This window comes from Babylonia areolata, chromosome 10 (genome assembly GCF_041734735.1).
Source record: "Babylonia areolata isolate BAREFJ2019XMU chromosome 10, ASM4173473v1, whole genome shotgun sequence".
Classification (NCBI taxonomy): Eukaryota; Metazoa; Mollusca; class Gastropoda; order Neogastropoda; family Buccinidae; genus Babylonia; species Babylonia areolata.
This window is the reverse complement of record NC_134885.1, coordinates 13664855-13686375: the sequence shown is the minus strand read 5'-3', so window position 1 is coordinate 13686375 and position 21521 is coordinate 13664855. Positions and strand designations below refer to the sequence as shown.

At 37.7% G+C, this 21521-nt stretch overlaps 1 protein-coding gene across 2 annotated transcripts; it reads left to right on the top strand.

The window, feature by feature from the left end:
- Positions 1-59: 59 nt before the first annotated feature.
- On the top strand, positions 60-21313 carry LOC143286803 (uncharacterized). 2 transcript variants are annotated; one of them, XM_076594598.1, is made up of 5 exons: positions 60-192; positions 2620-3463; positions 5135-8754; positions 16191-16319; positions 17032-21313. In XM_076594598.1, exons 2-5 carry the CDS (start codon positions 2794-2796, stop codon positions 17203-17205), a joined length of 4593 nt encoding a protein of 1530 aa, XP_076450713.1. In that variant the 5' UTR covers positions 60-192; positions 2620-2793; the 3' UTR covers positions 17206-21313. The 2 variants fall into 2 exon arrangements, with proteins under 2 accessions (XP_076450713.1, XP_076450714.1); XM_076594599.1 differs by lacking the exon at positions 60-192 and adding an exon at positions 229-394.
- The last annotated feature ends 208 nt before the right edge of the window (positions 21314-21521 follow it).

Sequence of the window (21521 nt, the reverse complement as noted above, 5' to 3'; positions counted from 1 at the left end):
AACCCCAGTAAGTTCGAAACTTTAAACCATTGCTTCGTTACTTACATCCGGGGGCTCGATGCGAATTATGACCGATTCAGCATCATGGCGTATACACTATTTAGGCTCAATGGTTATCAATTAATTGTTGACACTCTTGTAAACTTTTAGCTCTAGAAAAGTATTCAGCTTGTCCTTCTACGGTCTACAGAGGTATTTGTTTTTTCTGATGTATACACTATAATTCGAAGTTCCGATAACCGGAAAATTATCCCCATTGTTATTTTTCTCCAGCAAACGACAAGCTCCGAAGTCATTTTTGATTTTGGTTGGATACCACAGAAACTAGCCTCCGACCTAGACCAGCTGGTTTTCAAGTTTCGACCTCAGAAATTGACTATTAGGGCGAGCGTCAGTAAGTTGATCTGTAGTTTCATATCGGGGCATCCATTTCCAAATGTTCTATGATCTGCTTGTGATGTCAGTTCTGTTACACGAGATCAATAAAGTACTATTTATTTTTTTACAAGAAGCTCTTAATCATCATGTGCAATGATAATGCACTTGCGAACTCGGATGCACTGATTAATGGTTTTTAACGTAAACTACTTTCCTTCATCTAATCAAAAGTGTCATCATTTCCTAGTTCTGGAGGTTGTAATTTTGACTTAGTGGTGTACTGTAAGCTACATTTTTCGCAGTCAGGCAGTATTCACAAAATAATTTGTTTGGCTACAAATATTGATATTTTCTGTTCATACATACAATTCTGGAGTTCAATAACACAATTTTGAAATAAATTAAGTGTGGCAGTGTCAGACTTTCCTATTGTTCAGATCCTGTAGCGCTTGGTGGATTAAGACTGTATAATAAGAGTGGAAATTTTTCCAGAGTCCTAGTCAATAAATGTGATGGCCAAGTCCGTGATTGCTTTTTATGCTTCTTTTATGCTTCAGAAAATCAAATTTGCATTAAAAAAAAAATCATGCAATTCAGAATACTGACTTTTTAGTTGTACATATACAAAATTGTCGGCAATATCCAGATTCTTTCCCTATACTTTTCTGTTTACAAGAGCACAGAAAAACTTGTAAATTGGTTAATGGCATTGTGATATATACTCTTCATTTCTTCCTGTTCTCTTTGACTGGTCTTTATGTCTCTTGACAGGGAAAGAAATGTAGAGTACATATTACAATGTAATTTAAAACAAATTTTCGATTTTTCCGTCTTGGGAACAAAACTGAATGAAAGGAACACAGGGGAAGAAATGTGGATAGTACCAAATTATCATCATTGATAAATAGTTTCTTGATGTCATTTTGTAGGAAAATGTGTTCACACAAAATCATGTGAGCAATCAATAATTCCCCTAGGAGTTGTTTTTTTTTAAATTGCTAGGTTACAACTCTTTTTTTCTTTTTCTTTTTTTCTTTTTTTTTTTTTTTTTAACTGTTCCTGTATCAATATTAATTATTACAAATATTTTTGTATGTTTTTATAATGCAAGAAATATTTTTGTGTTCTGGTAAGTTAGGCCAGAGGTATAGTTTGACAGTCTGCAAAGCAGATCAATTTACCCATAGATCTGAATTCATATGTATGCTTACGTTATGTTCAGGCTTGCGCACAAAAAGTTAAAACACACATTAGTGCTCATCCATATCTCACATATATGAACTTGACAGTGTTGCATCAAACAAAATTTGTCTTGATACTGTTGTGAATTGTCATATTGTCAATGTATTAATCACCATGTAAACCGCACTGCGGCAGGTATGTCATAACGTCAGTATGGTATACATTAATGTATTAATTTATATTAAATTTTAAAATATATAAGTTATATGATATAATCTATAATTGTATAAATTATGTGGTATTATTTAAAAGTAGTTTCTTTTACATTAAAGCTGAACTGGCCGGAGTTGCAGGATTGTGAAAAGAAAAACACTGAACAGTAATTAATCTGTTTGGATAATCTAGGACAAACTGATTGAATATGTTTTTAGGGGAGATGATTGCATATATTCTACAAATTCGTGATCACATATTCCTTTTCCAATCTTAGATGTCAAAGCCAAACATTGAAGTACAGAAAGTCTTATGACTTGATTTAATGCTACACCACATTCTTTACAATAGTTATTGGCATTCATTCAGTCATGGTTTTGGAGGCAGTTCTTTAAAATCTTTTGTCTTTGTCAGTTATGGCTCTTCTTTTTTCTTTTTTTTCTTTTTTTTTCTTTCTTTTTTTTCTTTTTTTTTTTACCATCCCCCAACCTAATTTGAACAGAAATAAATCTATTGTAACAAAAACAAGACTGCAGGAGTATATGTGTTCCTGTTTTCCTTACCCTAACCTATCCCCTTCCAAAGTGTTTTAACTTTTATTAAGGAAAAAAAACCTGTTGAAGACCCGTAGAATGCCCTATGTAAAAAGAGGCATGTTTTCAACTTTTCCTTTTCAGGTTCTGTTGGGAAAACAACAAAAGGCCTCTGCTTTTTTAATCTTTTGATTAAGCAAAATCAACAAAAGCTGGGTTAAGAAAATGTGAAATAGAAAAGGTAGTCTTTTGATCTATTTGTTTAACTTACCGTTGAAATAAATTTTGACATGTTCACTTTTTTATGTTTCAGCCATGCAAGGAACTGGAGACGAGGACTGAATGGCACCAGATTGTGACTCTGTGATGAGTGTTACCAATACTGATACAGCTGTTGCACAACCCACTTTCCCAACTGCCAGAAAAGAGACTGGTCTGTGCAACAGTCTGCAGGGCAAAAACAATAAACTTCCCAAGATTCATCAGAATGGAAATGGTTAATTTCAGAGCTCACTCAGAAGAGAAAAGTTCTGCATACAGTGCAACTGTACATGAAGAGGACGATATGGATCGGTACTCTCCCACCAGCCCCACAGAAAACTCCCCAATTCAGTCACCTGTACTTGACAGGTCTAGGACCCCTAATCGTTACTCCCCAACTAATCCAACGGATGATGTGGATGACCTAGAGGATCATATATTCAGGACTGACAGAACAGGTGAAGAACTTTCACCACCTGCAGACAAAGAGTACGACAGTGACAATGTTGCTAAAGAAGGTGCCTACAGAACAGTGGGGACTGAGGACAATAATAGTCAGAATGATGATGACAGTGATTGTGATTCAGAAAATAGACTAGTCATACAAGAAGAGGTTGAAGAAGAAAAGGAGGGAGAGGCAGTTGGGACAGAAGATGAAACGGGGGACACAGAACACTGCGATAAAGATCATAATTCAAAAGGGGTCCATCCAAGCAGTATAGAGTCTATCAGACTTCCTGGAGAAACAGAATCACGTTCACTTGATGGAAGTCCCTTGGGTGACCAGGCAGAAGAATCACAGAAAGAGAAAACACACGAGTTTGAAGATGATCCTTTGTCCATCGTCAACTTAGAATCTATACCACTTCCTGCTTCAGAACCAGAAGATAATCGCAGTGAGTGTTACTAAACTTCGTCTGTCTGCTATTGCAGCCTCTTGATGAGGATGGGGATAATTTCAGTTATTGATAGTATAATGCCTACTACTAGTACTAGGATTTCTTAACAAAACTTTCCTATTTTCTGTTGTTATTGTTTCTTATTCTTTCATCTTGTAACTCAGTCACACTCTTTCTTTCTTTTTTTTAATTTTATTTCTTTCTCTTTTTTATTACAGGATACTGGTCTATCAGTTGTAATATTTTTCCCTAGAAAATATTTTTCTTTCTCATGACAACAGGGTGGTTCACTTGTTTGGAGAATACTTGTAATCAATGTGTAATTGATGTGTTATTCAGCTCCCAGGTAAATGAGCTGTCACTGTGTCAGTGGGCATTTTTTGCCTGTTATTGTTGATTTTGATTTTATTTTCAGAGAAGGTACAGTGATGAATGTATAAATTCTATGTCTGTATCATTGTATGGTGTATTGTTTTAATACTGTTATATTTGCAGGGACTCAGCTGACATTGTACACACTACACTGGACTGATCTCGCTTGAAAATGAGCAAAACATGTAATTCAATCAAATCCACACCTCATCAGAATGATTTTTTTGCCAAATTGGACATAGCAGTCAATGTTTATTATGAAGAATTAAGATGCATCCAGTTATTAGGTTACTTTTAGTTTTATGGATTTAACAAGCTCCGCTTAAATCATTTCAAGCCATTATCATAGTGTGCATCATTGTATGCAGCTTATCACCCATTCTGACAGTGTTTACTTTGGCACTGTAATTGTAGCAACAACTTCCCATTTAACAGAACTTTGGTGATCTGTTCCATAACCATGCCACTTTTTGATTATTAAAAAAAACCCACACACACACACAAATGAATGAAGTTGTTGCAAGGGCATTGTAACACACAGACAACAGGCTCTAATGCCATACAGAGGAGTGGAAAGGCAGGACTTGGCATTTCTGACAGCTGTGGACAGGTGGGAGTCAAGCGTAAATCAAGACTTCTCCATTGTCACAGATTCACACATCAGGACAAAGAGGATAGTCTTCATCTTCTTCAGCGTTCCCAGAAGAGAATTGTCAAATGTGCACAAAAGCCTGAACCACAGACTGATCATGCCAACAATTTTTTTAAATATCCAGTCTGACTCTTATTGTCTTAAGTTACAAGATATTTGAAAAAGTCTTTGATTTGCCAGTTACAATCCACACTGTTGTTGTTTTTTGTTTCATTTTTGTTTTTCATTGTTGTTTCTTACAAATGAAAATATGTATGAAAATTTAAAAATAAAAGTAACATGAAAAGTATAGAGAAAATTCTTTGACCTAAGCATCTGGACTTTTTCCAGTAGATTTCTAAAAACGTCCTGTTGATTTTCCATGAGCTAGGACATATGTCATATGTATACAAAGCTTTTGAATTTTCACATGACATCCTGCTATAGGCTATAGATTAGATAGAATTGTCAGTACCAGGGATATAACCTGTGTATGGTAGTTTATTACAACTGCAATTCACTAATTTTGCATGATTTTCTTTTCCATATTGTTTGTGTATTTGTGTGTGTGTTTGGGGGGGGCGGGGTCATTATGTGCCAATTTTTAAAGCTTGACTTTTTTTTCTTTTTCCATTTTTTAAATACTTTCTCTGTCTGTGTTTCAGGAGGAGAGGCATCAGATGTGCTCCAGCTTTCGGCAGATAATGACCTGGAAACAAGGCATAATGACGTGGATGCAAGGAAACACTACAGTGATGATTCCAGTAGTGATGAAAGTGAAGACTCGAGAGAAAAGAGCAAAGAAAGGAGTAGCAGCAGTAGTTCTTCAAGTAGTTCTGAACAGTCTCCAGAATATGAACAGTCACCAGATAGTCCTTCTAGTTCAGAGCACCAGTCACACACACTGACAGGTGAAAAGAAAAGTCAGAATGAGTCTGACAAAGAAAGTTCCGGTGAAATATTGGATGACAGTGTTGATGATGAGAATTTTAGACATGATACAGAAAAGTCTAATAAAGGTAGCAAAACTGGTGCTAGTCCAAACCATGAAGACTCAGGTTCTAGGTGTGTTGATGATGGGATCGATATCATAGAAATGAGTGTTGACCTAGATGATAAAGACTATACATCTGAGCCCAGGCTGTCTGGCTTTGATGGTGCTTCTAAAAGTAGTCCTGCACTGGGTGTAACACGAGTTATCCAGCGAGTCAGTGTGGAGAATGAAGGTCGAGCTGATGGGGATTGTAGAACAGTACAAGCTGAAGAAGACAGTGATGATGATGTTCAAATCATAGAATGTCCTCCTCAAGAACCCATTGACACACTTATTGTGGATGACGATGATGATGATGATGTCATTCCATGTGGAAACGGGGATCCCAGAAAGACTGTGTCAGACGTATCACGAAGTCATAGAAGCAAAAAGAAAAGAACTGTTGAACATGATGGCCATGACTTGCGAATTGTCATACGTGAGGAACGTCGAGATAGAGATGAACAAGACAGAAGCCGTCGACATGGTGATAAAGGATCACGTAGTCGAAGGGAAGAAAGACAGTCAGATTCTCACAGACGAGATGAATCAAACCATCATTCATCAGAATATGCATCTCGAAGGCGACATCGTCAATCTCAAAGTCATTCTCGAGAAAGGCGGCGCAGTAGGAGATCCAGATCCAGATCTCGCTCTCGCGACCGATCGTCACGTCGAAGACGTCATGGAGAGAGATCAAGGGAACATGAGAGATCATCAGAGAGAGAGAGGGAACGTGATCGTGAGAAATCTCACCGAAAGAAAAGACATGATCGTAAGCATGAGCATAGTCACAAAAGTCGGTCCAGATCCCGCAGTCATCGGCGTCATCGAGAAGACAGTTGGGACAAGGAAAATCATGAAGATAATACTAATAGAGAACATACATCCTATAGACAGTATAAGAACAGACACTATCGCCATCATGAAGAGTCTGGACAAGAAGAATCCCCAATAGTAGAAAGCCATGAAAGAAAGAGGAAGAAACGCAAACGAGAGCATAGGGAATCATCTACTCGTGAGAGAAGACGCAGAAGACGTGAAGAAGATGTTGCTGACCGCAGTCATCGAATGTATGCTGAATCCCCTGTTATTGACAGGAGGCATCGGAAGCATGTTGAGGAAAGAGAGGCGTCTCCAGTCAGTGACAGGAGAAGACGACGACACACAGAAAGGGAGGAAATCGCTTTTATGGAGGAAAGTAGTAGATCCAGAAGACATGTGGAACAAAGGGAAGAATCACCGCGACTCGAGAAGAGGCGAAGAAGACGTATGAAAGAAAAAGAAAGTTCACCTTATATTGAAAGAAGAAGTGAAAGACACACTGAAGAACAGTTTGAATCCCCCATAGTGCCAAGGAAAAGCAGACGACATGTGGAAGAGTATGAAGAAGCATTTTCAGATGAGAGAAGGAGTCGAAGCCGAAGACAAAGGGAGGAACAAGAAGAATCGTTTGTCATGGAGAGAACGAGTAGAAGGAGTAGGCGGCATGTAGAGGAGCAGAATGAATCTCCTCTTGTTGAAAGGAGGGGCAGAAGACATGCAGAAGAAAGAGAAGAGTTTGCTCAGGTTGAGAGAAAGCATAGAAAACATGTTGAAATATTGGCAGAGTCCTTGCCAGAAAGGAGGAACAGAAGCAGAAAACATGCAGATGAATGGGATGAACCACCCATTGATGACAGAAACAGCAGAAGACATGTGGAAGAATTACAAGAATTGCCTGTTGAAAGGAAGAGGACTCAGAGTGCCACATGGAGCCCGAGCGATACATTCCAGAAAGACCCATCAGATTCATCAGACTCCGATTCTTCTTCATCGCAAGAATCTGAAGAAGCAAGTGAAGAAGACAGCGAGGAGGAAGAGGAGGAGGTTGAACGTCAAGTTGTCCTTGTCAATAGAGATGAAGATGAAGAGCAGATTGAGTCTTCAGAGAAGGATGATGAAGACATTCAAAGTGATGATGACTTTCCGTTATCAAAATCTGACACACATCCTGCTCCTGAATCTGATGATGTCTCTGTACATGAGGTTGATGATGTCTCTGGGAATGAGGTGGAGAATGTCCCTTCCCCAGAGTCAGAACCTTCAGAAAAGGAACCCACACAACCTTCAATGTCAGAAGAAGACGAACTAGAGGAAATTTTTCCTTTGTCAAAGGATTCGCCATGTATATCAACACAGAATTTGGAAGAATTAACCTCAAAGCCAGACTCCTCCAAGGATGGTGTATCCACACCATCTGTCTCTCAGAAGGCAACACCAGAAGAGGCTGTTTATGATCCAGCCCATCCCACCGAGAGTGAAACTGACAAAGGGTTGTTTCCAGAAAGTCCAAAGGTACTATCTAAACAAGATGACAAGGTGGATGACACCCATTCTCCCAGAAAGTCACCAGCTGAAGAAAAGGTTGTTGATAAAACCTCTGGGGATGGAAGTAGCTCATTGGGCTCAGTTCCTAAGAAAGACTCAGTCACATCTGAGGTGACAGGAACTCGTCATCACCTGATGGTTAACTCAGTGCTTGCTCGACAACCATTTGCTCGGACATTGCCGAGACCATTGGCTGCCCCACCCCTTCCACCTGGTTTCCGTTTACAGATTGGTGGGCCTGGTGGTCCTATTATCAAGAGTTCATCAGGCCAGCTCTTACCACCAGGCCCACCTCCTCTTCCCCGTGGCCTCTCAGATACGCCAAACAAAAAGTCTGAAGGGGAGTTCTCTACAAGTGGTGCATCAGAGAGCACAAATACTGCAGTTGCAACCCAGCCTTCAGCTTTGCACACCGTGTTCCAGTCTAATAAAGAAGGGAAAGCGGCAGTGGACAAGTTTGACAATACTCTTGCTAATCTGGTTGTGGCTCAGAATCTCCTTTCTGCCATGAAGGAAGGGGGTGTGGGAGGTCAGTCCAGTGTTGTGCCTCCACCAAAGTCTGTGTTCAGAGTTCCCCAGCCCCCAATACCTCCTCCTCCCAAACCACCTGTCAAGCTCCCCCCTAGTTCTTCATCTCAGTCACTGTCATCAGATTCCAGGGAACTGATGGACATGGACATGTCCCCACTGGACGATGAGTGCGAGTTGGAACTGCCCACACCTCCAGATCTGTCGGATGAAGCAGAAGATAAACAAAAGACTTCTAAACCTCCACTTGCAGCAGTTAATCTCAAGGCATTAACCAGTGTCATCAAAAAGCTTACATCTCAGCCAGCAGATGACATGCCTGCCTCTGCCGTTGAGCTCACCAACAAAGAGAAGGTGGGAAATATTGATAGATATATTTCTGTTATATTGTCTACTGTTGTATCCAGCATCTTTGTTGTAGAATCTCCAGTTTCAGCAGTGTTAGGTTCTGTGACCAAAAGACGTGTGACTTTCCACTTTCAGAGTTACAGTAAGTACTTTCTACAATTCTTCCAGAGGTCCATCAAATGATAAATAATACACTGAAGTTTATCACTGGTTCTGAAAATCAAATTACTCTGGTACTGGTCTTCAATTATTGTTTGTTGTTCCTCATTATTAAAAAGATAGCTTACTTACATATAAAGTAAACTATCTCCAAGATAGCTTACTTACATATAAAGTAAACTATCTCCAGACTCCTGCAGTCTGTCAGTGGCAGTATTTATAAAGTTCCTAAAAGATAACTAAGTTACACAAAGTAAACAAGTTTCCTGACTCCTGCTACAGCTGCAGTCTGTCACTGTGTCAGTGGCATCCAGGAGTTGAAGTGGAAAGGTTAACGTCAAATATGGTGTTTGATTTAGAACAAAAATATAATCTTAAGACTTAAGTCTTACATAAGTTACAATATTATTAACACTAAAAGAGGAGCAAAACAAATTTGGTTGCAGTCACAGTCAAGCACTGTACTGTATGATAATACTTTAGCTTATATTTTCAGGTATAAGCTGAGCACCATATGGGGTTAGTGCTGGGTTTTATGTTTAAGATTTTCTTCCACTTGTTCCACATCCAAACTGTTTTAGACTATGTTACTTTCCCTGTACGTTTTAGTTTTCACTTCCACTCCTTGATTTTAATTAGCAGAAGGAATGAAATGACTTACAAAATGAGATCCCCTGCAACAGGTTCTGCAGAATACTTCTTTTCTGTTGTCTGGAAACATCTTTGTTTTTGTTTTTGTTTTCTTTTTGTTTACATTTCTGAGTGAATGACATAAATTATTCTTTGCTATTCTTCCTTGTCCTTGCAATTAGTTTAAAGCTGTATTGATAAAATGACAGCACAAACTAAAATGATAAACAAGCTCTTTTTTTTTTATACTGCCCCATGTCCTGAAACCTGGTTTGGTCATGGGGGCTCTGCACTGCTGAACACATCACCAACATTCTCCATTTCATGTGGTCATGGGATAGGGCTGGAGTTCCAGCAAAGCCTGTCTCTGTCCTCTCAGTGATGTCTGCCCACTTCTTTCGCTGTCTGCCTCATTTCTTTTCCTCCTGCACTGTTCCCTGAAGGATGGTCTTGGGCTCTCTTTTCACGTGGCCATACCATCTCATTTTCCTTTTTTTTTAATTTTTTTTTTTTTTTTTTTACTGTGCTCAAGTCTTCGTACCAACCAACATGCTGTGTGATGTCTTTCTTACTACTTTATTTGATATGCAGTCTTTGTAGGGATACCAGGGAGTCTCCTGAAGCATCTCATTTCCACTGATTTGATACTTTTCTGAAGATCTGCTATAAGAATTCAGGACTTTTGTTTATGTATTATTGTATACTGCAGTAATTTCATGTACACACAATACTCGAACACAAGATTTTCAGTCTCTCTCTTACACACACACACACACTCTCTCTCTCTCTCTCTCTCTCTCTCTCTCTCTCTCTCTCTCTCTCTAGTTTTATTGACACTGAAGCAGGAAAGAGGTGCACAGAACTCTCATGAAGTAAAGAATGAGAGCGACCGCCACACTGTTGCCAACAGACCAGAGCAAGACCTTTCTCAGGACCTTCCCCTCTACTACAACCTGAGTGAATTTCCCCAGCTTAGGAGAGAAGCAGCCGTGACTTTGCCAGCTCAACCCACTGTGATGAAGGAACATGTTTTTCACTCCTCTCACCAACTTACCCAGAGACTACTTCACACGTGTCACCATCAGGAGTTCAGAACTCAGCAATGGGTGTTAATCAACAACACACTTTTTTTCCCACTGGCCTCAACAACACTTTCATCTCACCAGAGGAAGTGAGCAGGACTGTTCCAGAGACTACAGATGCTGACTCGTGCTGTTCCCAGATGCTGACTCGTGCTGTTCCCAGAGCAACATACACCAGCACTCTGCCTCAGACTACCCGTGGACATCATTGCCGATCCCAGGAATACCCGAGACACAGCATGGCCTCAACCAGACCTTGGTGAAGCAAGTCCTTGACCCATGGGAAACTGCAGAGGATGGCCAGAGTACGTCATCTCCGTCACCCAGCAGACGGACGCAGGACAGCCTTTTTCCCAGCCAGACACCTGAAGAAGACATGAACTTGACTGTTGGAAACAAAACAGTGCTAACTCGTATCCATGGACCTCTTACATGGAGCAAGGTTAAGTGCAAACAGTTGCACTTGACTGACTCTTTCCCAAGTGCTGGTGCTCGTTCTTCCCGAAAAACAGAAAGCACTGAATTGCCTGCAGTTAGTAGTCCCATATAGGTAATCAGCCCTGCCCATGTCAAACCCAGTTACAGAAGTGAAATGTCCCATTGCTTGAAGTTCTTAACTGTCAAGCTGATTTAAGGTGCTATATATCAAATTTTGATTTGGTTGTTTTGACTGAAATATTCACCACAAATTTCTCTTCATATGTTTTTCCCATGCACGATACTTTTGTTTCTAATGCTGTTAAAATTTCTAGCACTTCAACAGCAAGATTATGTGGGGGTCTTGTTATATTGATTAAGAAGCATTTTACCTCTTTTGTTCATGAGGTTGATTATGAATATGATAACTGCATCGTACTTATTCTCGCGAGGCAGCTGGCAGGATTAGACACAGACTGTTTTGATTGGTTTATACCTACCTCCTCAGTACAGCCCATACTACTGAGACAGATATCTACAATGGAGCATCTCTCCTGGAACACTGTGTTTTAGATATTGCAAAAGAGTATGGTAATATTCCCATAATAATCATGGGCGACCTAAACACAAGGACAGGGTCCAAGAAGGTCAGTGAAGATATATTGTCCAGTGATGTTAGTGACACTGACTCTGCAAATGACCACAGTAGTGACCTGTATCCATGTGTTTCAGATGATAATACTATGAACGGTTTTGGTCAGTATCTCCTGTGTTCATGAACAGTTTGATCTAGTAATTTTAAATGGAATCATAGCTGCTAGTATGGATGGAAGTTTTATGCATATTGCTCACAGTGGAAGCACTAGAGTGTGCAGTCATGCACCAAGAAGTACTAAACATTATTTCCGCATTAAAAAACAACAAACCAGCAGGACCTGATGGGTTTTCCAGAGAGTTTTTCAAATACGCACCCACAGAAGTTACACTGTTTCTGACCAGTTACTTCAATAAATTGTTTGATTCAGGTACATTTCCTCATGCATGGTCAGAAGCTATTATCCAGCATATAAAAAAGGTGACCCAAAGTTAACGGATAACTACAGAGGTATATCCTTGCTGAATGTGTGCAGAAAACTTTATTGTTACATTCTTAATAAACGTTTAACAATTTGGATAGAAGAAAACAATTTGTTAAATGAAGCCCAAGCTGGATTTAGACACAACTATAGTACAACAGATCATATTTTTATTACTCTTTTGTCATTAATTCAGAAACAATTTGTTATCAAGGGAAAGCTGTACTGCGCTTTTATGGATTTAAAAAAAGCATTCAATTTAGTTTAGGTGCCATTATCCTCAGAAAAAATGGTAAAATGTACAAAGCTATTCAAAGCATGTACAATACAGTTAAGGCAAGAGTTCGCGCAGACTGTGAACTTACTGATGTATTTATGTGCCCTAAACTAAAGGCCTGAAACAAGGAGAAATTTGCAGTCCTATTTTATTTTCACTTTTTACTAATGAGCTGGCAAACAAAATTATTCAAAATGGAAAACACAGTATAATGTTAACACCTGAACAAATACAAATTATGATTTTGCTCATTGCTGATGATGTTTATTAGTGTCATATACTGTTGTTGGTCTGCAGCAGCAGCTGAACATATTCAGTGATAATGCCAGGAAGCTTGGATTGATAGTTAGAAAAATCCAAAGCAATTGTCTTCAGAAAGGGTGGTCATCTTTCTACAAGAGAAGAACGAGTTTACAGTGGAACACAACTGGAAATTGTCAACCAGTACAAATATTTTGGTGTTGTTTTTTCAACAGGCTTATCCTTTTCCTATGCACTTAAGGACATGGCAGCTAGAGCTAAAAAGGGTATGGTTGGTATCTTACATAGTTAAAATCACCGCAACTGTTAAGCTTTTCGATTGCCAGATACAGACCATATTAACTCTCTTTTGGGGGGGTGGGGGGGGTCAGACCATATTAACTTAAGGTTCTGAGGTATGGGGCCTCACACTCACAGCTGACTATTCTATCATCGAACAAATACATTTATTAGCAATTAAAAGATTTCTGAATGTGAGCATCCGGACACCAAACGCATTAGTTATGGAGAAACTGGAAGATTCCTACTGTTTATAAACGTCTATGTTTGGCACATTAAATACTGGCTAAATCTGACAAGAATGTCTGACAATCACATTCCATGAAAATGCTATATAATCTTTACTGTAAAGATAAGAATAACTGGATCTCTAATATATGCTTTATTCTTTGTCGTTATGGTATTGGCTTTGTGTGGGAACAGCAAGGAGTCCGTAATGAGAAAGCTTTTTTGGCTGAGTTTAGACAACGGTTCATTGACTGCTATGTCCAAGGCTGGAACAGTGACATAAAAACAAAAGAACGCTGTGCATTTTATTCTTCCTTGAAAGAAAACTACTCCCTTTCCCACTATCTCTTGGTTGTACAGAATAGCGCAGTAAGAAATATTTAACAAGAATAAGGCTTGGTGTTTCACCATTAAAAGATCATTTAAACCGTTTTCGTGAGGCTAAGGAGAAATGTTTAGATATTCCTTTCTGTGAGGGTGTCTATGAATCGGAAATCCACTTTATGCTTATTTGACCTAGATACCAACAGGTTAGAGAACAGTTTATTCTTCAAAAATTTTACAACCATCCATCTATGTTCAGATAAGCGTTATTGCTATCAAACGTGAAATGCTCAGTGAAAGTCACAGTCTACATAAATGAGGCATTCCAGTTATGATCGTGCTATATGGATGGATAACGAAATTCAAAACCCTTGGCATGCATTATAAGCTGTTTTCTTTCATCTGATTTTCATCCCTACCCCACTTTTCACTTTGACATGATTAGATTTGATTTGATTTGATCTCTCTTTCAAACTAATTCAGTAGAAGATTGATCGCAAAATTTTGTTTTAACTTTGTCAGTTTGACTATTTCAGTGCATAAGGAATATTTTAAACAATAAAGCGATATGAAAGAAAAATCAACATTGTCTGAAATAGAATTATAGATGTGCAGGCCTGTGCTCGTTGATTCCAGCCTATCATGAAAAAGGATAGTTGTTTATTGTTTGATTTTTGCAATTCCATATAAGGAAAAGGCTCCAGTCAGTGGACTGTTGAATATTAGATTCTAAATCCAAAGGCATTTGCACTTGTGCTGATCCTAATGAAAATCATCTGATTGCAGACCACTGTTCCATTAATCTGGGTTTTTTTGGTTTTTCATGTGTGTTTCCTTTTAATGTTGTTTTTCCCAAATCATTGATATTTGGGAGATGATATGCAGTGAATTTAATAACTTTTTTCTTTCTTTCCAGGATATTGCATACCGTTGAACTTAGAGCAACGACAGCAAAAACAAAGCTCTCACTAGAGCCTAGTAACAATGAATGGGAGCACAGTGGTTCAATGTATGCAGATAAAATTATCTTGAAAAGTTGATTACAGCCCCTTGGTTTAGTGTAAATCTGTTTTTTGTGCATGAGCGTGTCAGAGTAATGATAGATATTATTTGATTAACTTCATTAAGTTGATCAGTTATCAGCACCCAAGTTAAATTAAAGATACTCATGATATACTACATTCAACTTTCTTATTCTTTTCTATTTTGAAGTTCGTGCTTTTTTTCTTTTCTTGTGCCAAATGATCAGGTCTGTAGGTCTTATCTCTACAACTCTGAGCTTTACTGTTGAGAATTATTGTCTTGTTAATTTGGTTTTGTGGTGTTTAGAGAAGAAATATTTGTATTACTGCTGAAAAGTAAATGATTCTTTTTTTGTAATGACTTTTGAGTGTATTTTTCAAAGCAGATATATATAAAACACATAGAATTAAAAACCACAATGAGTATTGGCTATAAATTGCCATCTTTTTCACCATCTCATGTTTGTGCCAGTTAATGGGCTTGTCAGTATATTTTTAAATGTTAAACTTTTACAGCGACTGAACAGTTGTCATGGTCCAAAGGTTGAGCTCTGCAAGACTGCCAAGAGCTGTAGAACAGTGAGTCACGAAGGACTCTTCACAGCCAGATCTGGAGAATTATAAATTCTTCTTGAAGAGTCGACTCTTAGACAATGAAATTTAAAGGTCATAAGATGTGAAAAATTATGAATACATTCACAAGAACTTGAAGAAGGACAAGAAAATGTGAATCCAGGATTTAAAGAATTGAACATTCTATTAACCCTTTCGCTGCCAGGAAAATAAGATTTAAGTGAAATCTGTTTGCCAGGGTTTTTTCACAAAAAACGGGTATAAATTTTCAAAAATTTCTGTGCTCTTTGTTATTGGAGAAAGACCCATAAAAGTATATATTTTCTGAAAGGGAAATGAATAAAGAATACAAAACACATGATGTTTTCACATTTTATATATTTTTAGTGACATGCTGTTGTTTTGAAATCAGTGTTTTGTTTTTTGTCACATTTTCAACTTGTTCATTACAAACATTAGTCAGGTAATTTGCACTAAAATATCATATTTTCTGGACAAATGGATATCTGCACACACGAAATCATACTAGAACAGCCACATTATTGAAAAACTGAAAAAGAAATAGATACATAATGCATTGTGACTTCTGCAAGTGATAATATGGATGTGAGGCCACGCCCCTTCAGTCTCCACCCCCCTCCTCTTCACCCCTCTCACACGGTCACTTTATCCAGTTCTCATCAGACCGCGTTGGCTGAGTGCCAAGAAAATAGCTCAAACTGTGTCCTAAAAATTCGGTGACTTCTGTCATCTGCTAGAGCTGAACAGCCGGCATCACTTACTGTTAGTCGTATCTTGGCCACTCTCTTGATTGCTCCCGAGTTATCTCGTCATATAGGCAGCCTAGGGGTTAATGATCAGTGTAACTGTAAAGACTTTGTAATTTGAAAACAAGGGAGGGAAATCTTGACCATTTTAGTTTCTTTTTCTTTTTTTTAATCCTGTTTTTTTGTTGTTGTTTTTAATTATTTAGTCTTTTTCGTAGAATAAGTTTATTGCACTTTTTCAATAGAATATTTTTCATATTACTGATATATATAGATTTTTAACAATGAAGACGACTCCTCCCTGACGATTCAGAAATTACAGAAAGATGGTGGTCCTGCTGTTTCAGTATTTGAAAAAGCTTCATCTCCAAGAGCGTGTGGTGGATGAGGTAAAACAAGCCCTCCGACCCTTCTACAGCCACAAGAAAATTACCAAGGAGGAATACAAGGGGATTCTTAGAAAGGCTGTACCTAAGGTATGTATTTTGACTTTGAAGGTTTTTCTGGTATTTCAGAGAGGAGGTATCTATTATCTATAGAAAGTTGGTAGACAATATAAAATGACTTTTTGTTTCATTTCCCATGATCAGGGTCACATGAAAAAAAATCTTATATAACATAGGACAAAAAAAACTAATATAGTAATAATTATACTATTAAATATGGTTTCAAAAACATTGAAGCCAATAATTTGAATAATTAGTTTGCATGAATTATATGAAAATAAAGTGAGTGTTCAGTTCTCCCCCACCCCCCTTCATCCCCCCTCTTTTGTGGATTTTACTTATTCATAATTGCATGTGTTTACTTCTGGCTCACATGTGTAAACATTGAGTCAGTGCAGTAACCCCATTTTTTGTTCTCTCTGTGTGTGTGTGCCCATGGTAAACTTCAACGAATTTGTTTTCTCTGGAAATACTTTGACGATGCCAGTGTTGGCTTTAAAGTAGAAAATCAGTCCTTTTTACACATTCCAGTTATACGTTAAGCATAAATTGATTATATATATATATTTCTCATTATTGTCATATAATCGAACAAACACTAATGACTATGTGTCTGACTTACTTACTGCCCCTCCACATCTCTCCATACCTTACACTTTTGAGTCATATAAATTTTCTGTTACAGAAGTATTAACAATAAGGAAAACGAAATTGACAGTAGATGATTATTGTGTGCTTGCAGATCTGCCACAGCAAGAGCGGCAACATCAATCCACAAAAGATCCTTCAGCTTGTGGAAGGCTATGTGAACAAGTTTCAGAAACAACGGCATTCAGCTGGCAAAAAAGACAAAAGTTCTAAAACCTCCAAAGAGAGAATGAAGGCCAACGGTGAACGCAGCAAATCCACCAGATGATGTATAGTGTTGTGTGCTGAAAGTGATAGTTAACAATGCTGATCAAAACTTCAGGTGGAACCATTGAATGTGATGATCCTGTGCGTGCGTTATGTACAAACCCAAAGACATATTTATGGTTGAAATGTGGTGATCGTACACCATGTATAAATCAGTAAATGTTGATCAAACTTCCGTGGAAGCAAAGTATGTTACTGGACTACAGAATCCTTTTTTTGTGCAAGTGTAAAGTGACATTTTCAGCATTTTAAAAATGTGAATCAGAAAAAAAATTAACTGTTTCTAGCAGATTGAATTATAGACTGTCTGAGGTTGTTGTTTTGTTTTGTTTTTTGTTTTTTTAATGAAGGAAACCACTTTTTTACTGGACTTTAGAGTGTATATAGATGGATGAGTTTACTGTCAAAATGGGATGCTTGATGAAGTTCTTAATTAACCATAGTTGACAGTAAGGCACAAAGTGTGCTTTTGATATTCTCATCTGTAAATGTTGTCTCTCTCATTGCAGCAAATTAGTTGTGAACTTGTGTAGGGCAAGCCAGAGTCACAGACTGATATGCTTTTGTTCAGGTTTTAGTTGTTGCTTTGCTTTTTGGCCATCCAGACTGTGTGAATGAGTAATATATGTGTCAGTAATGTGTGTGTGATTGAGAGAGAGAGAGAGAGTGTGATGATGTACTTGTTGCAAATTATGCAGGTGCTGAAGCATAAAATTTATTATTATGATTTCACTTTATTCTTCATCTTTAAACCCTCTGTGTGTGCAACCCCCATCTGCCGCTGATATTCTTTTTTTTTTTTTTTCAATTCTTCACTCACCACTCCTTCCTCTTCATGTCTGTCCCTGCATTCTACTCTCTTTTCATATTTCAAAGGATCTTGCCAAATGATGAGCCTTCTATCATGTTTTCTTTGTCGGTTCTTCCTGTGAGAGATCTGTTTTATTAGATATTCAGAAAGCTTAAGACAGCTTACTTTACAGAAGAGATAATGTGCAATTTTGCCACTCAATGTTTAATTGCAAAAGGTTATTCAAATTCTCAGATGAATTATTCATACTCTTTCAATTTCAATCTCTCTCTCTCTCTCTCTCTCTCTCTCAAATGGAAGCATTAGTGGTGGTCAGTAGCTGTATTAATTTCAGTCTGTGATTTCAGTCGGTGTCTCAGTCTCTGTCTGTCTCTCACACAAATGGAAGTGTCAGTGGTGTCAGTAGCTATAGTTAGGGGTATGGGACTTGTATGCTCATGGGCATGTTTATTCCCCTATCATGGCAGTATAAATCCCAGCACTACCCAAGTGCTTTCATAATACACCACTTGTTTCAATATTTGCAGCCATATTGATTTCAGATCTGCCTAATGTATACAAAATTTGAAGAAAAGTTGTTGAAAATAAATAATATCAGCTCTGTATTATCGTAGTCAACAGTGAATAAGAAACTAGCTGAGTTTGCCATAAACAAAAGTACTGAGAACTTGACCATTGTTAGAAGGCACGAGGCAGAAAGACCTCCAATTACAAAGTCATTATCTTATTTGTTTCATTTAAGATGTGTGAGCCAGTTATTCTCTTCCTGCTTTCCTCTTGCTGTATGCTCAACTCTTTCCTCTGCTTTTAGTGGATTTTTAATTAGTAATTCAATGTTATAGTGTTTCTCATTTGAAAAGCTGATATTTCTTACAATGTATCTAAATTGTTTGTTTTGCTTTTGTCTTCAATTGGTGCAAAAGTCTCTTGGAGACTGAAGGCACATTCATCCCTGGACTTCGCAGTGTGTTACTGTCAGTCTTTCTGCCTTTATTGACACCTGGTATTTTAGGTTATTTGTTTACTTTATGGTATTATCAGGGGGGAAACCCCTTTTTACTTGTTTTAGCCATATACATCAATATTTCAGTACAGTTTTTCATTATGGGATGGTTTTTGTTTTAGCAAGCTGACACATGGCAACAGTTTGAACTTTGAATGATTAATAGAATTAACTTAGGCTAAAGGAAGACATGCTTATGTTTTACAGGGTATGATGCAATAAATATAGTGTATGTCTGCATGTATCATTGTATGTGAGTGTGATTGTGACCAGTTTTTCATTTTGTAAAATATTGTGTGTTTGTGAGATATTCAGTATAGAGATGACACAGTATTGATAAATTTGAATGTCCACATAAAAATTAAACTGCCATTGGATGCATGAATTAAAAAAAAAATAAACTTTGCTGTGTTCAGTTGGATAGTATTGACTGAGAGACGAATCAGACAGGCAGACCAGTGATTTCTACTTCCCATTTTTTTAACACTTAAGTTTCATTAGGGAATAGAAATGAAGAGATGTTTATACTACAGGTATCTTGTAAACGTGTATGTTAATACAGATTGTTGTGACATGCACAAAAAGAGCTACTTATTTACTGATCATGTTCACCTTTAATACAGGCTATTTTGAGTAAAATAATTAGGTTTTATCCTGTGAATGAATTGATGTGTTTATGTACAGTCATTTTGCTGCTATTCATTTATCATTGTTTGTTTCTTAGACAAAATAGATTTTGTGTGTGTGATCGTTCATTTGCTGATCATTTGTATGAAACATAAAGAAATGTGAAATGACGTTTGTGGATTAAAAGCTTTCATAAGGATGTGAATGTGAGAAAATGTAATCAGGTTTTCTTCAAGATCAGTCATAATACACAGTGAAATCATAAAATCCCGATCTGTGAGCAACTGACACTTATAACATACATTCTAAGATGCTGAACTCTGCTCAAGTGGTCAGTTAAGTACTGCATCATGGCAGAAAGAGACATTAAATAGGGAGTAACTGCCAATCCAGGCTGTATTTATAATCAGGAAATTTTTAATGTCTCTGAAGAAAGATTGCATCAGATATTGGCATTATATCAATTATTTCATGGTCTGATTGAATAAGCATTATTGAATACCATTTCCATTACTCTATGTGTATACACTGACAGGTATCATTTTTCTTTCAGTGCCCCCCATTTTTTCTTCACACACTTCACTTTGGAGGTAAATCAATCCTGTAGCATCTTGGGGAATACTTGGATATCTTGTACAACTCGGGCACAAGAGGGTTTCATTTGTAACAGGTACGCTACTTGAAAGCATGAGCAGTCAGGCATTTCCAAGATAGTAACAGTGGGGCTCAATCACATCATCATTCAGTCGATAGTGTTTTTATCAGGATGGCAGGTATAACTGAACAAATAAAATCTTTGCTCACCTCTTCAGAGATTTAATCCAAATTTTCACAGAGTGATAATGTCATCAGTCAAGCAAATTTCTAAGTTTAAAAAAAGTCCGCCCCATCTTAAGATGAATTTAATTTACTGTTCTAATCACGCAGTTCAGTTTTATTTCAAGCTTATCCATATAGTGATTGCTGATTTTGTTGTTGTTTATGTTGTTGTTGGGTGGTTGATTTTTGATATGATTGGGGGAAAAAACACTTAGTTGAACAGAACTCACCAGTCTGGAAGACTACATTGCAGACAATCATCATAGAGTAACAAGGGCTATGATTTTGAACAACAGTTCTCAGGTAAATTTGTACGTCAGCTCTGACAAGTCTGCTATCCTCGAAGACCAAAAGCCAATTTTTTTCTAGTATTCTATCACATCAATAGAATGGGAATTGCAGAACTTGCATTTTGTTTCAGCTTCAGTCTGCTTTCTCCTGTTTTTTTATCTTGTGTTTCACTTTCTGTATTTATAGGGAAACAAATTTCTGAACTGGTTTCATTTCTTCAAAGTGATCAGTCCATACATCATTACATATCTGTTCACACAGGCCAGTCCATACATCATAGCATATCTTTTCAGCCTGGAGGCTGAAGTTAAAAGAAAAAAATAAGACCAGTAAGAGGGTGTGTTTTTTTTATACAAGCAGACACTTGAATGATGTGAAAATGCAGATGCTTGCACGTGCACACTTACACAATGACACACTACCAGTAAGTAAAGTGTCCAGCATTTCAGTTTCTTGTGATGCATGCTCACAACATAAGAAATTGGATGAGGGGAGACATCTGAGAAATACTTTTTGTCATCGAATTTCTTTTTTCTTTTCTTTTTTTTTTCTTTTTTTTACACATGCACACACACACACATATTTTGTGTGTGTGTTTTTCAGTCACTCAGTTTAAGGATGTGCACAAACAAACGTAACATGGCATGGCAGACATGAAATACTGAACCAGGTGTTGCTTATTATCCTGTCAGTTTCATTGTGACTGAGTTTTCGTGCGAAGTGTAGATAACCCTTCCTATTCCTTGTGATCACATGCAGATGTGGA

Excerpts from the sequence above, each read along its gene's own strand:
- LOC143286803 (XM_076594598.1), top strand. The coding sequence starts at position 2,794 with ATGGAAATGGTTAATTTCAGAGCTCACTCAGAAGAGAAAAGTTCTGCA. Across the intron at positions 8,755-16,190 it reads AGCTCACCAACAAAGAGAAG|TATTTGAAAAAGCTTCATCT; the intron begins GTGGGAAATATT and ends CTGCTGTTTCAG. Across the intron at positions 16,320-17,031 it reads TTAGAAAGGCTGTACCTAAG|ATCTGCCACAGCAAGAGCGG; the intron begins GTATGTATTTTG and ends GTGTGCTTGCAG.